The sequence below is a fragment of the Pogoniulus pusillus genome, chromosome 15 (genome assembly GCF_015220805.1).
Source record: "Pogoniulus pusillus isolate bPogPus1 chromosome 15, bPogPus1.pri, whole genome shotgun sequence".
Lineage (NCBI taxonomy): Eukaryota > Metazoa > Chordata > Aves > Piciformes > Lybiidae > Pogoniulus > Pogoniulus pusillus.
The window spans coordinates 16,450,397-16,463,443 of record NC_087278.1 but is presented as its reverse complement, the minus strand read 5'-3'; the positions used below and the strand labels follow the sequence as shown (position 1 = coordinate 16,463,443).

At 40.0% G+C, this 13,047-nt stretch overlaps 1 protein-coding gene across 3 annotated transcripts in view; it reads right to left on the bottom strand.

Annotated features, from left to right (window-relative positions):
* DGKI (diacylglycerol kinase iota) overlaps nt 1-13,047 on the bottom strand; it is a 238,706-nt gene that overhangs the window by 58,965 nt on the left and 166,694 nt on the right. For all 3 annotated transcript variants that reach the window (XM_064155536.1, XM_064155533.1, XM_064155535.1), the window contains 4 exons: nt 11,146-11,215; nt 9,641-9,681; nt 8,119-8,246; nt 7,448-7,573 (listed from right to left, as the gene is read on the bottom strand). In XM_064155536.1, the coding sequence (XP_064011606.1) occupies nt 7,448-7,573; nt 8,119-8,246; nt 9,641-9,681; nt 11,146-11,215 (365 nt within the window). The remainder of the gene's footprint in view (nt 1-7,447; nt 7,574-8,118; nt 8,247-9,640; nt 9,682-11,145; nt 11,216-13,047) is intronic.

The window sequence follows — 13,047 nt, the reverse complement described above, 5'->3', positions numbered from 1 at the left end:
AAATGTTTTTCACTGTGAGGGTGGCAGAGCACTGGAATGGACTGCCCAGAGAGTTCATGGAGCCTCCTTCTCTGGGGACATTCAAAACCTGCCTAGATGCATTCCTGTCTGACCTACTGTAGGTGATCCTGTTTTGGCAGGGTGGCTGGACTTGATCTTCCAAGGTCCTTTCCAACACCTAATGTTCTGTGATTGTGTGATTTTGACACTTTCCAGTTTCCAGTCACAGTTGAAATCTGAACATGGAGGTGTCCAAAGAATTAGAGGCAGTCAACAGAGGTCTGACTTTTTGGACTTTAACGCTGTCAACTCAGGCAAAGTACTTCTGTGTGATAGTCTAGAGCAGTTCTTTTACTGAACTGTTTCTATTCTTTTCACAAGTCTGTTATACCAGAACTTAGGGATATGAATGGGTTGTCGGTAAATCCAGTCAGAATGCATATTATGAGGTGCCCTACTGTGAAAGCTTGGATACAGTATGTATTCTGATGTGTATGTTACATATGTACAGGACTGTGTTTTGTACCTGTGCCCTGAGAGCTTATCAGTTATGGGCTCAGTAAGACAGCTTGATTCCAAGCGAGAGCACATTAAGAAGCAGTCTCCATTCTCAGCAGATGGCAGCTCCTTATGGCAGTGACAGAGCACATGAGCACAGGTTTGCTATTTGTGTGCAGTGCTCAGGAAACCAGGACCAGCATGGTGGTTTTTTTTTTTCCTCTTACTTCAACTCTTACAAATAGTAACAAGTGCACACAAATACAGATATATATATTACCTAACCCTACAAGTTTTACTTCTTTTCTAGTTTTGATTGGACTGCAAGCCTATTTGTGCTGGAGGACATTCAAACGCAGAAGAATACAGGCTGTCAATCGTACTATGTCATGCTAATAAACCCAGCTAATCCCTCTTTGAGCGCATTTAATCTCACTGTGGGCCATGGGTCTGCTATTTCCACTCCATAAAGGTGCAGTGGTATTGTTGGCTCCACTTTCTCCTCTACCCACCTCTTGCTAGGTGCAGTTAACACATGCCTGATGCTTGCAGTAAAGCAGTTGGCCCTAAAGATCAAATTATCAAACGTAATTTTCTTTTGCCGAACCGAACAGAAAACAAGGGTACAAGAAGTGACTGTCTTAATATGATTTCCTTCCTTCTTTGGTATAAAGCTTCTTTACTTCTCAATCCAAGGGCAAAGGCAAGAATAAAAGCAAGGAGGGGAAAAGAATAAAGAAAGAGATGGAAAAAATAAAAGAGAAAAAAGAAAGAACTCTACTGCTTCTGCCTTGGCTATCAGCCAGAGAGCAGAAAACAGATTTATAGCTGTTCTAGTAAACCACTTAAAGAAAACCAAGACATCTAGCTATCTCTACTCTGACATCAGCTTTATCCTTTAAATACACTCCAAGGGGAAACCAGAACAAACAAAAAACCCACCACACACAAACAAAAACACCCAAACCAACCAACCAAGAACTCAAACTGCATTCTTCATGGAAAACTCTTTTTCATCCCCTTATCTGCTGAAACTATTCAGAAAGCATTCATTTTAAAGGTTGTCTGTAGCTGGCTTTTTCAACACCCAGGTAGGAAGGTCCCCTTTGTCAAGGGCATGCTTATTCTGTTGCTTGAAATCACCCTAAGGAGAAGAGGAGAGTTGGAGAGCTTGCCTTTCCCTTTTGGAAATTGGAATGCCAGTCAAGAAGCAGGATCTCTCTAAAGAAGCCAATTTCTAGTTTCATTGCATGTGGGAGTGTTTTGCACGTCACTGCCTGCTAAAATAATTTGTTAGCAGGGTGACTATCCTCAGCTCTGCCTCAGGTGTTGAGATGTTAAGAAAAAAAAATCATTAAGAACCTTCATTCTGAGGGCTTGAGGCAAGTGAGTGGGAGAAGAGAAAGCTAAAATGCACTCTGGAGACCCACATTATGAATAATAAAATTGCTTGCTAATTAAATACTGATGAGAAAATAAACATCCTACAAGATGCAGTACAGGATGTACTCCATTTCTACCACATATTGAAGGGGCAGAAGCACAAACCCAGCTCATCAAATGTGCCTACTGTTGTTAAAGCCTCTTATAAATCTGGCACCTCAGCAGCATAGCTGGACACTTAATTCTGGAAGAAAGCAAACACTATTTGCATTCCACTCACATATACAAATAAGGCCATAGATAGGCAAGTCTAAACCAGATTCTGAAGTCTTCCTTTTACAATTACAGTCAACAAGAGTAAAGGCAAAAGGCAGTGTTTAAAACTTAGGATTTCTGGGAGGGGGCTCATCAGGATGATGTGCCAAATACTAATGATTATTGCAGAAATGTTAATAAATAAACCCTAGGATTTTTCTACACCCAGTTCTCCATCAATAAGACTATACTTCAGTAGTAATAGTGACATAAAAAAATTGCTAATTAACAGGGGACAATTTGATTAAACAAGGCATTTCATGTATTCAATCACTTGAATGTGAGACCAGAAGCTGTTGAAAGCTCATGCTAAACAGTTACCAGAAGCATCTAACTCTTGCTTTTTGCAAAGGCACCTCGGGTCTGGTGGGTACAATCACCACAGAACTCATTCCCTGCCACAGCAGGCATTGTATATGATAACACTTTCCCTAGTCCTGCTTCTGTACCTTCAGACATCAGAGCAAAATGCCAGAATCTTCCAGTGCCCAGAACCATCCCTGAGATGGTATTAACATGGTTGAAGTAATGCAAAACACCTCTTGAATTTTGAGTAGAGAACATCTGTTCTTGTGTTTACCTCACCTGCACAGTCTGTATGGGAAACACTCAGGATATACCAGAAATAAATCTCATGAGAGCCAGCCTTTGGAAAAAAAATACTTTGGTGCCAATATTCCTCTCCATCCTCTTTTTTCTGCAGCTGAGCCAAGGTGTGTCTGCAAATCAGATATGTCCAGGAGTCCCTTCTCCTGGCTACAATAGCGATAAACATCACAAGAACTAGAGACATTGCTTGGGAAAAGTAGACACTGACAAAGTAATAATGCAGGAGAGGCTCAAAGCCAACATGTGAATTAATGTTTGTCCAGGTAAAAGTCTTATTTCTCAATCTGTGAAAAGTCATTTGACAAATTCATATTGAAGCTGCTATATGAAATGAGGATGTCTCAATCAAAATCTAACACCATGACTCTGCTGTTGTGAAAAACAATTCCCTGCAGAATGAAAAGGTGCTTCCTTGAGAAAAACTCTAAAAGCTGGACATTCAAATTAGCTTCCAAACAGTAGCAGATACCAGCAGCAGTAGCTGTCCTTTATAGAAACTTTTGAAATCCCACAGGCTGCAAAGCAGCACAGGGAACTAAACAAGATTTTTCTTTGTTGTCAAGCTGGAAAAAGTATGAAGTTCAGTGGGAAGTATTTTTGTCTCTGGTGCTGCAGTCTCCAGATTGTTCTTTCAGCCATTGGTTGTAACACAAAATAAAACTAACCATCCTGGGTTTGAGTATCTCTGTACCAAACTGACTATACAGATAAAATAGGAGATTCAAGCTATAGCTGAACAGTCTGATTTTAAAAACATAGGGATCTCACAGAGAAAACATGCTTCTTTGTCAGCCAAATTCCACCCTTTTCAAAAGGTATCCCATCATTTGTCAGGCTGATTTTTTTTTTTTTCTGAGTATAATGAAGTTTCAAGACAAATTATGCAAGCAATGCCTGCATAAATGTAAAATTCTGTTACATTTTCACTGCAATATTTTAAAGTTTTAAGGGACTGAGAAAGACCAGAAGTCCTTTCGGAATCTCAGGCATCTATTTTCAAGGTAAAATTCCAAAAGAAATCAATAAAATCTCTCTCTGAAAATCTCCAGCACCAACGAAGGCAGATAAACTCTTGAGATGTACGCATAGAATTACTATTCACATGAGGAAAGGGCACTAGAGTGTAAAAAATTAACAGATGTCTTCTTCACCAAGAAAGTGTCCAAAGCAGGGGAAGATTTGCTTCAGCAACTGAAGAAAATTCTTCCCAATGGTGGATAAACCATAGAGTCCATCTGGAACTTGCACAAAATTCACATCAACGATAGTGAGAGTTTTGAAAATGCAGGAGCAGACGCCACACTGAAATGCATCACTTCTTGCTCCCTGGTCTCACTCAGGAAAATTGATTTCCCTCAAAACAATTTCTTACCCCTTTGCTATAGTCTCATAACTTTGTTTTGTTGTTCAAAGCACTTTCCCTATTTAAATTATGTTTACCTCTCCCTCAGTCATTCTCAGTTCTCTTTTGCTTGTCTTTGAGCCTACATTTTTCCTTTCACTAAGACTGCTTCCATTTTATTATCATTTCTCTTGCAAGATGTGCAGAGCAATCCTAGAAAACTCTTTCTGATACTCCACTTTAAGCAGCAAGAATGGCATCTTGCAAGCTATTCTTGAAAGTATCTGAGACAACAGAAGAGAAATAAGAGAGTTGAGCAAGACAAAACGTGCATTTTGTTATGCTCATATTTTAAAGCCTGCACAAGAGAGCATAGTGGGAGTGAGATAGATGGTGATTTATGTCTTCATTCAAATAAGATTTGTCTGAAAGCAGTTAGTACTGATGATAATTCACCTGGGATTTTTAACAATGGGAAGTAATTCGTACAGGTGTACAAAGAGCTGGTTAAAACATATGTACTTCATTCTTGTGGCTTAGCCTTACAAATACAGCTTAAACTAGATCTGAACCAGAAAATTAGGCCAGAGTTTGCTATCAAAGCACATCAAAGCACACTATTCTGCTAAACACTTAGAACTTTTTGAAACTTCACCTTTGAGATTTTAAAGGCTTGCTATCACCAACATGTTCAAATCCTAACAGTGATTTTCTTAACTTTCAACATGAGCATGCCTTCTCCTTTCTAAATGCAAACTTGCATCTCTGATGCTCTTCTTACATAGCATACAAACATTTCTCTTTCAAAAAAACAACAAAACAAACAAAAAAGGCCACTTCAAACCACCTTGTAATATTTGTATTGTCACATTAATTTCTTGGGCAATCTGATTCTTGCAGTTGATTTAAATACTTGGCATTCAACCTTTTTCTTCTTCCTTCTCATGAACTAGATTATTATTGCCTCATAAAGCAATTCCTGGGTGGTATTACTAGCTAATTAATGTCTAGTTAGTGTAAAGGGCTGCAACCACCTTCCAGCTTCTACAGGCACTTTTTCTTCCTCTCTTTGACACAACCAGATGGTATTCTGGCCAACCTTCACCCACCCTTCGTGAGCTATGCACTTGATTTAGACAATACACCTAGTAGCTTTGGAAGCACATCACCATTACAACAGTAATTTGGAGATTCACAGAAGGGTTTATGTTGGAAGATCAATTAGGTCCACCCCCCTACCATGGGCAGGGACACCTCCCACTAGCCCAGGTTGCCCAAGGCTCCATCCAACCTGGCCTTGAACACCTCAAAGGAGGTGTCCCTCCACAACCTCCCTGGCAGTCTGTTCTAATGTCTCATTACTCCCAATGCCAAGAATTTCTTTCTAATCTCCAGTCTAAATCTCCCCTTCTCAAGCTTCAATCTATTCCCCCTTTTACAAGCCTCCAATGCCCCTTTTAGCAGCCTCTCATCACATAACAGGGTGACAAATACCTAACTAGGAAGAGAAATATATGGCCAACAATGAAAACTCTGAGCAGGCTATGAGGGAATGGTCATCTCCATCTCACTGCACCATTTGGTCACAGGATAAGTTAGGATATTGTACCCAGTGATGTTGAAAGAGTGAGCCAAATTACATTTCAGTGCAGTCAGCCCAGAATACTTAGCTTTTTTCCAGATCAAGCATGAGTAGTTCAAGTAATTGTCTTCCCACTGTGTTCTCATATGCACCAATCATACCTATTTGATGTTCTTATTAAGCTACAATATTCCCCAGCTCCTGTTTACTGCATCAAGGTGCTGTTTCATGTCCTGCCCACTCCACAGGTGGGTGACATATTGAAGAGCCATCAGAAAGGGGACAAATGATGAAATACAATGAGCCAATAAACATCTGAAAATTAACACAAAGCTCGCTTAATTAGAAACAAAGCATTGTGGAGTGTTGTGTCCAGTTTTGGGCTCCCTTCACTTCAAGATGGGCAGAGATATACATCTGTCTTGTAAGGAAAGGCTGAGAGACCTGGACCTGTTTAGTGCAGAAAAGGAAAGACTAAGAGGAGATCTTATTAATGTTTATAAATATCTAAAAAAGGTACTGGTCTCTTTTCAGTGGTGTCCTGTGACAGGACAAGGGACAGTGGATACAGACTAAAACATAGGAAGTTCTTCCTCAACATGAGGAAAAACTTGCATATGGTAAGTGTGACAGGACATTGGAACAGGCTGCCCAGAGAGGTTATGGAATCTCCTTCTCCAGTGACTTTCAAGACCTGTCTGAGTGCATTTCTGTGTGATTCTGCTTTTGCCAGGGTTAGACTTGACTTAGATCTTCACATGGCCATTCCAGCCCCTACCATTCTATGTTTTTAAGAAAGTATAAATACTTTTCTTTCTGTAAGACCCCTGCCCCAAAGACATTACATTAAAATTACTCTTTACCCCAACAGCTTGTGGTCAAAAGCAACACCAAACATTGTAACTATTTTTCAATCACATGTTCTCTTATCTATTTGCATTGCTTTAAGGAATTTAAAGGATCTCTCTTTTTGCTTACATGTAGCTACAATCCTTGCTTTTCAGTGAGGACTTCATCTTAAAGAGGTTTTATTTATATATATACATATATATAATTATGTTTGTACACACCCACATATTTTTGCAGTGATACCACAGGCATGCTAAGCAGTCTGCAGCCATACTACGACCACCTGTGGTCTAATCTGCTCCTAAGAGTCACACTCAATCAAAAACAGCCAGTGAGAAGAGCCCCACTCAGCTGATGACACTTTCACAAGTCCTCTGTCACTTTTCCTAGAGACAGGCTATAAGATATTGTACTTTGAGCTGAAAGTGCTGCACAGTATTTTGGACTTGATAAAAAACACTGACCACCAATGACTCCTAAAAGATCCACAAGAATCCCAAGTACGGGAGCAATTGTCCCACTCAGTGTTCTGCCAGTGCATCAGAACTACCTTAAGGGTGAGGGCTTTGCTCTTGCTCATAATCCATGCTTATAACCAGTTTCCACAACAGTTCTGTTAGCTAGAAGTACTTCTGAAAAACTGGAGCTAGGTTTGTTTTTATGAGTGCAAAGTGACACGGTGCAAAAAAAAAATAAAGGCAAGGAAGTATCATATTGGAGAAAGTGGAAGAAAAAGAAGGGGGAGCAAAAAAACTTCTGCTAATTTCAGCACATCAGCACATTTCTTTAAGCTTAAAGGAGCCACTAGGAGTTGTCTGTGGTAATGGTGACAGTGCATCATCAAGCAGAGAAACGCAGAGTGCTCTTACTGCAGCATATGTGTCTGGTTGGCGTCCTTTTGTTTGTCAGGTACCTCGTAGTGTGGGGAAATCTTGCCAAGGCCACTGTCACTCAGCATCCTCTTTCGAACTGCAGGATTCCACCGATCTGATATTCTAAGGAGAAAGGAAGGAAGAGAAAGGCATTCACCCATCAGAAATTATCTCACACACCCCACTTTGAAACAGTCTTATGCTTACTGGTTCCCAGCTTTTTTCAGCCCATAGCAAGCTAAAATAGATTAATTCATTATGAGTGTGAGACTGTTCCTAAAGACGAATAGGAGCATTTCCGGTCTGCCCTAGAGGATAAGAAGAATGTGCCATCGTTCTTAGGCACAACAGGCTTCAGGGCCATATACAGAGGTATCAGAGCCTTGACTATGCAGAGAAGTGGTTTGTAGCTCAGTCGATGCAAATTTATGATAGGACAGGAGGTTGAAAGATGCTGAAGTCCATTTTTCCTGCTGTGTGCTTCAGGACACTTAATGAAGTAAGTGTTAGTCCTCTGTCCTTCTGTCACTGCCATGGCTGCATCTGATCCTTTCCTCAGCTCACCACCTAATGTCTTCCACAGCTCCCAGTCTTTCAGAAAAGGAAACCAGAAAATAGATGTTCAACTCTAATACAGCTGCTGAAAGCCAAATCCAAGCATGACTCACCCAGAGGCCTGCTCCACTACCAGATCAGGCATTCCTGGTGGCGTCCCCACCTGCTGTGACATTACCATCTCTGGGTCCAGGATAAAAATCTCGTCCTGCGAAATTTCTGTCACAAAGTGCAAATGTTCCTGTTGGCATGACATAAGGAGCAAACAATGAACCTGAAGTGTCATTGGTCTCTCAGAGCACCCAACTGGTTATAGAAAAGCTGTGTGGACATCAAAGTCTCTGAAGAGCATTATTGAGTGTATTTAAGTTCATGAACATACACACACATTAAAACCAATACCACTGAAGTCGTTAATAAATACTTCATCAATTTCAAACCATACAAGATTCCAAACCAGCAAGCCTCACGCTCACACTTGAAAGGCTCTCTACTCAGTGAGTGAAAATTGAAAAAAGCCAAGGTCTGCATTTCAAGATGAATACCAACACCTAAGGTCTGCTCTTCAATAGTGGCTAACAGAATTTTTTGTTGTTTGAAGGTACTCTCCCAGACCTCCATTTCTTGTATGTTTTGTTTCCACATCTCTTTCACCACAGCTCTCTTTGTCAGTTTCTTTTTATTATTATTATTACTGACACTGAAAACACCAAATGTGAGCAGTCCTCTGTGTGTGGGCAAATAAATTCCCACGATTCATGTTCTGGGACCATCACACATCATCATTTTCACCTTTGCTTTCCGAATGGTACAGTACAACTTAATCAAAACGTTTATATGAGAGTGTGTAAAGAAGTCCCCTGGTGGCTACATTCAGACACTGAGCATGTGACCTCTGAACTAAAATCACAGCTCCTCCCGATTGAACCAAACCACCAGCTGCTTTTGCTAGGAAACAGTCATACGTTTATGTGATTCAGAAACAGGTTACACAGTTCTCAGGGGGACTACATACAAGTGGTCACTGTGTGAAATTAACAGCAGGCACTTAATGATGCACCATTAATTGGTGTGTTCTGGCTACAAATCAGAAACACTGAACTATCAATTAGAAGAATAGATTCAGATTGTCAAAGCTATATTGCATGTTTGAATTCAACAGAGCTACAGAGTTTTGGGGTTCCTTAGGAATACGATATGACTCTGTCCATAATTCTCAACTTGTAATATTGCCTTAATTTCCACTGCTATTCCATGTCTTACACATGGGATGAGGACTTCTGGTGACTAAACACATTAGAGAAAAGATAAACTCCAATATTCTGGTACCACAAAGATGCCCTTATTTAGACCTGACAAGAATGACAAATGCAGAAACTTCTGAACTGTACATCAGATTGGTAGTAAACAGAAAGGCAGATGGTCATCAGGTATAAGTCTTCAGTGAAACAACGTGAATTACATCAACTGAAAATAGCCCAGAGCCTCTACTCTTCATGACACATTAACAGCATTTTAGAATACACAGGAGGAACTGCAGATAATTCATTTTGAGTTGCATTTGCCATGGCAATAATAATAATAATAATAATAATAATAAAAATCGACAGAAAGAGTAACTGAATAAAGGTTTACCTGAGATCTGTCAATGCGGTAAAAACGATCAGCAGAAGTTGCTGCAAGACAGAATAAAAACAGAGCCACAGTGAACGAAATGGTCTGAGCAGAACTGCATGGACAAGTTGAACTGAGCTAACATACTACCACATAGGACAACCTCTGTGTCTGTGAAGTCAGTGAACATTATCTGCTTTGTTCATTATGTTCCTATCCCTATCCCATTCAGTAGTGAATTTTAAGGGGATACCAAATGAAACAATATTCACTGAAATCATTAACTTTAAATAAATATATAAAACATAATTTAAAAAGCAAACTGGATGTCAGGCTTATAAGAAGAATTTATTTCATTAAAAATGACAGAAAAGTTCTGATGAAAGTATAGCAAGCATATAATGAAAATGATGGGTATAGTAGGATTAATTCAAATTTTGAATCTAGAGAACAATAACATGCTTGGGAGCTCTCTGCAAATAAAATCTGTAGACACAGGTATCCTCTCTGAATTACAACTATACTCAAGGAAAATTTATGCTACACGTGAAAATAGAGGAGATCCACTAAATAAAGCACCTAATATGAATTTTCTCACTGGCAAATAATTTATGTTATTAAACCCAGAAGCATTTTAGCAACAATGTGCTTCATCACATATAATACTTCTGTCTCTGCTTTGAGTTTATTTTGACAAGTGAAATCAGATTCATTCATTCTGGGGTTTGGACACAAGAGCACAGTGATGTAGCATGATATGCTTTGGCACTGCAAGGGAATATCAAATCCCTAAGGACAGAAAATGAGTACATCTATCTACCTATCCTTCTCCAAAACCCAAATAGATTCTCATTATGTTTTTTATCAGTTTCCCTTGTGAGAAACAAGAAAGAGTGATTAGAAACTGCCAAGGAGAAATTGATTTTGTTTAGAATATAAATAATTTTAGTCTTCTCACGCTGAAGCTTTTGCAAAAGCAGGTAGCATCCAGTTTAGCTGCTAAGTCCAGTGCTCTGGAGCCTGATCTAATGCCCAGATAAGCCATCAGTTTCAGCAAAGCCTGGGTCAATCACAAGTGCAGCTCTATATAGATTTACATGAAGCAAAGTCTTACTGGGAGAGGGAGGTATATTTCTATCACCTGAACACCTTAGTATGGAAACACTACAGTACTTAAAAAGAAGTCAGAGCAAAGATCATCACATTATCAGCAACAGCGCTTTGCCATGAGAAGCTGCACTCTGAGTCACAGCACTGCCATGAAACAAGTGCTGCTCATTGTAGCAGAGGCTCTAAAGAACCCAAATTTCTACCCATCTTTAGAACAAGACTCCTGAGGCTGACAGTGCTACAGCAGACATTTAATTTTTCAGAGGGAAAAGGGGGCCACCCAGCTCCTTTTTCACCTGCTCATATAGTAAGGAACAATTACACCTCCCATGGTAATACTCTGAGATATGCTATCCCTCACATTCATATCAAAAGCAAGCAACATGTTAGGAGCAAGGGAAGGGAAATTCACTTACCATCTAGGAAGCACCATCTAGGAGATAGCCTCTGAACAGAAAGAACTCTGGGGAAAGAGCTTTCCTGGTCCTGGATAGGGAGGGAAATAACATTAAAAATAAAAACAAAACAATAAACACATACATCCCTCCCCCCCAAAAAAACCAACAACAAAACACCCAAACAAAACCAACAAACAACACACTCTTCCTCTAAAAAGGACTATTAGCTGGTTTCTGCATCTTTCAATTTTCTCTACTAACATGCCACAATGTGCAAAACCTACATAGCTCACTGGATTTGCTCCTCATTGACATTGTGGTTTGAGTGCAGTAAAAAAGAGTAAACTGACATGACTAGCTTCTGGCTGTTCCTTTGGCCATTCATGGTCCTTCAGGTCATCATCAAAAAGAGCTTTCCCAACTGTCTACAGCCCCTCTTATTTGTGGGGACACAGGAACCAAGAAGGATGAAAGCAGTTAAAGATACACATCATTATCAAATGATAGCCATGAACATTCATTGCTGTTTGTTGGTTGTGTATCTATCATCTTCCTTTATCACAGCTCAGTTATTTTTACTCAGAATAAAAGTGTGTGCAGACCTGGGGACCACTGCTGTCCAAACAAACAGACATCATATATGATCATCTTCCCATTTTAGCTAAGAGAACAGGCTTCTTGGGAACAAAACCAAACGGTTAGGGAGGAATGAAGGCCTTCTACCTGACCTAAACTTGCCAAAATGTCAGGCTGACCTTTGCTTTTTCAGAGAGCTAGAAAGGCAAGTGGGATTTCAGAAAGCAGAGGCAGGATATGGCTCTGCTCCATGCTGCCAGTGGTGGTCAGCCAACTTCCTACAGCTACTGAGATGCAGTATTTAAACACAAATAAACTTGCACAGGACAAAATACAACAGCATGGATTACAGACACATACCTATAATCTGTATAGAGCCAGATCCTATCTTTATTTACATCTTAAGCAATAAAATCAGCACATCTGCAAATGATAGAAATTCAGGCACATACTAGCTCCAGATTAATCTTCCTTCAGACAACAGACTGCAGAGTCTGTTGCACCAAATCACAGGTGAGAAAAGAAAACATAAATGCACTGGGGAGGAAAGGTATCTTTGAGAAAAGTGTTGCCCTGCACAGGAAGCACAGAAAGTGAATAGTGTGTGTGTACACACATTCACACTAGATTGGTGAAAACCACTCCAGGATACAGTGATCTGTCATTAAGATTTCTTAGAATTCCACACAGGACTGAACACCTTTCCTGGCAGCAAGATATGGGACAAAACTTTTGTTTTGAGGAACTGCACAGTTGTATCAGATCATCAGTTGTTTGAAGGTCCAACACCAGAAAGCAAAGGCTGATTGAAAGAGTGAGTTCCAAAAGGATATTTCAAACAAACGTGCACTTTCAGACGGAAGGGACAACAGGGCTATGAATGCTTAACCCCAGGCATCACACAGAAATCCACCACTCCAGCCTCAGCTGCAATAAACCTTCTTGAATAGCATGAAGTGAGGACTCCAAGTGGCACAAACCCCACCATTCCCTCAGATGGCTGCCACTATGAGCATGTTTGAAGGATGAAAGCAAGGGTACTTTGTACACAAGAGAAAGTGTGCAGAATGAACAAAAAAAAGTTTACACATCTGGCACACCAGCACAAATTCTAAGAGGTTCACAGCTTCCTATATATTGTCCTGGTTTTACTCCCTCATGCTTGTACCATTAAGAAAACCTCGAAGTCATAGTTATTTCTCAGCAATTTATTTTACTGTTTTGAAAATCTGACATATCTCTAAAATATTTCTTTCTTATATGGTGTCATGGAGGGCCTGTAGGCCCGAGAATAGGCTTATTTACACCTAGGCATGCCTGGACAGGTTTTTCTGCCAGGACCTA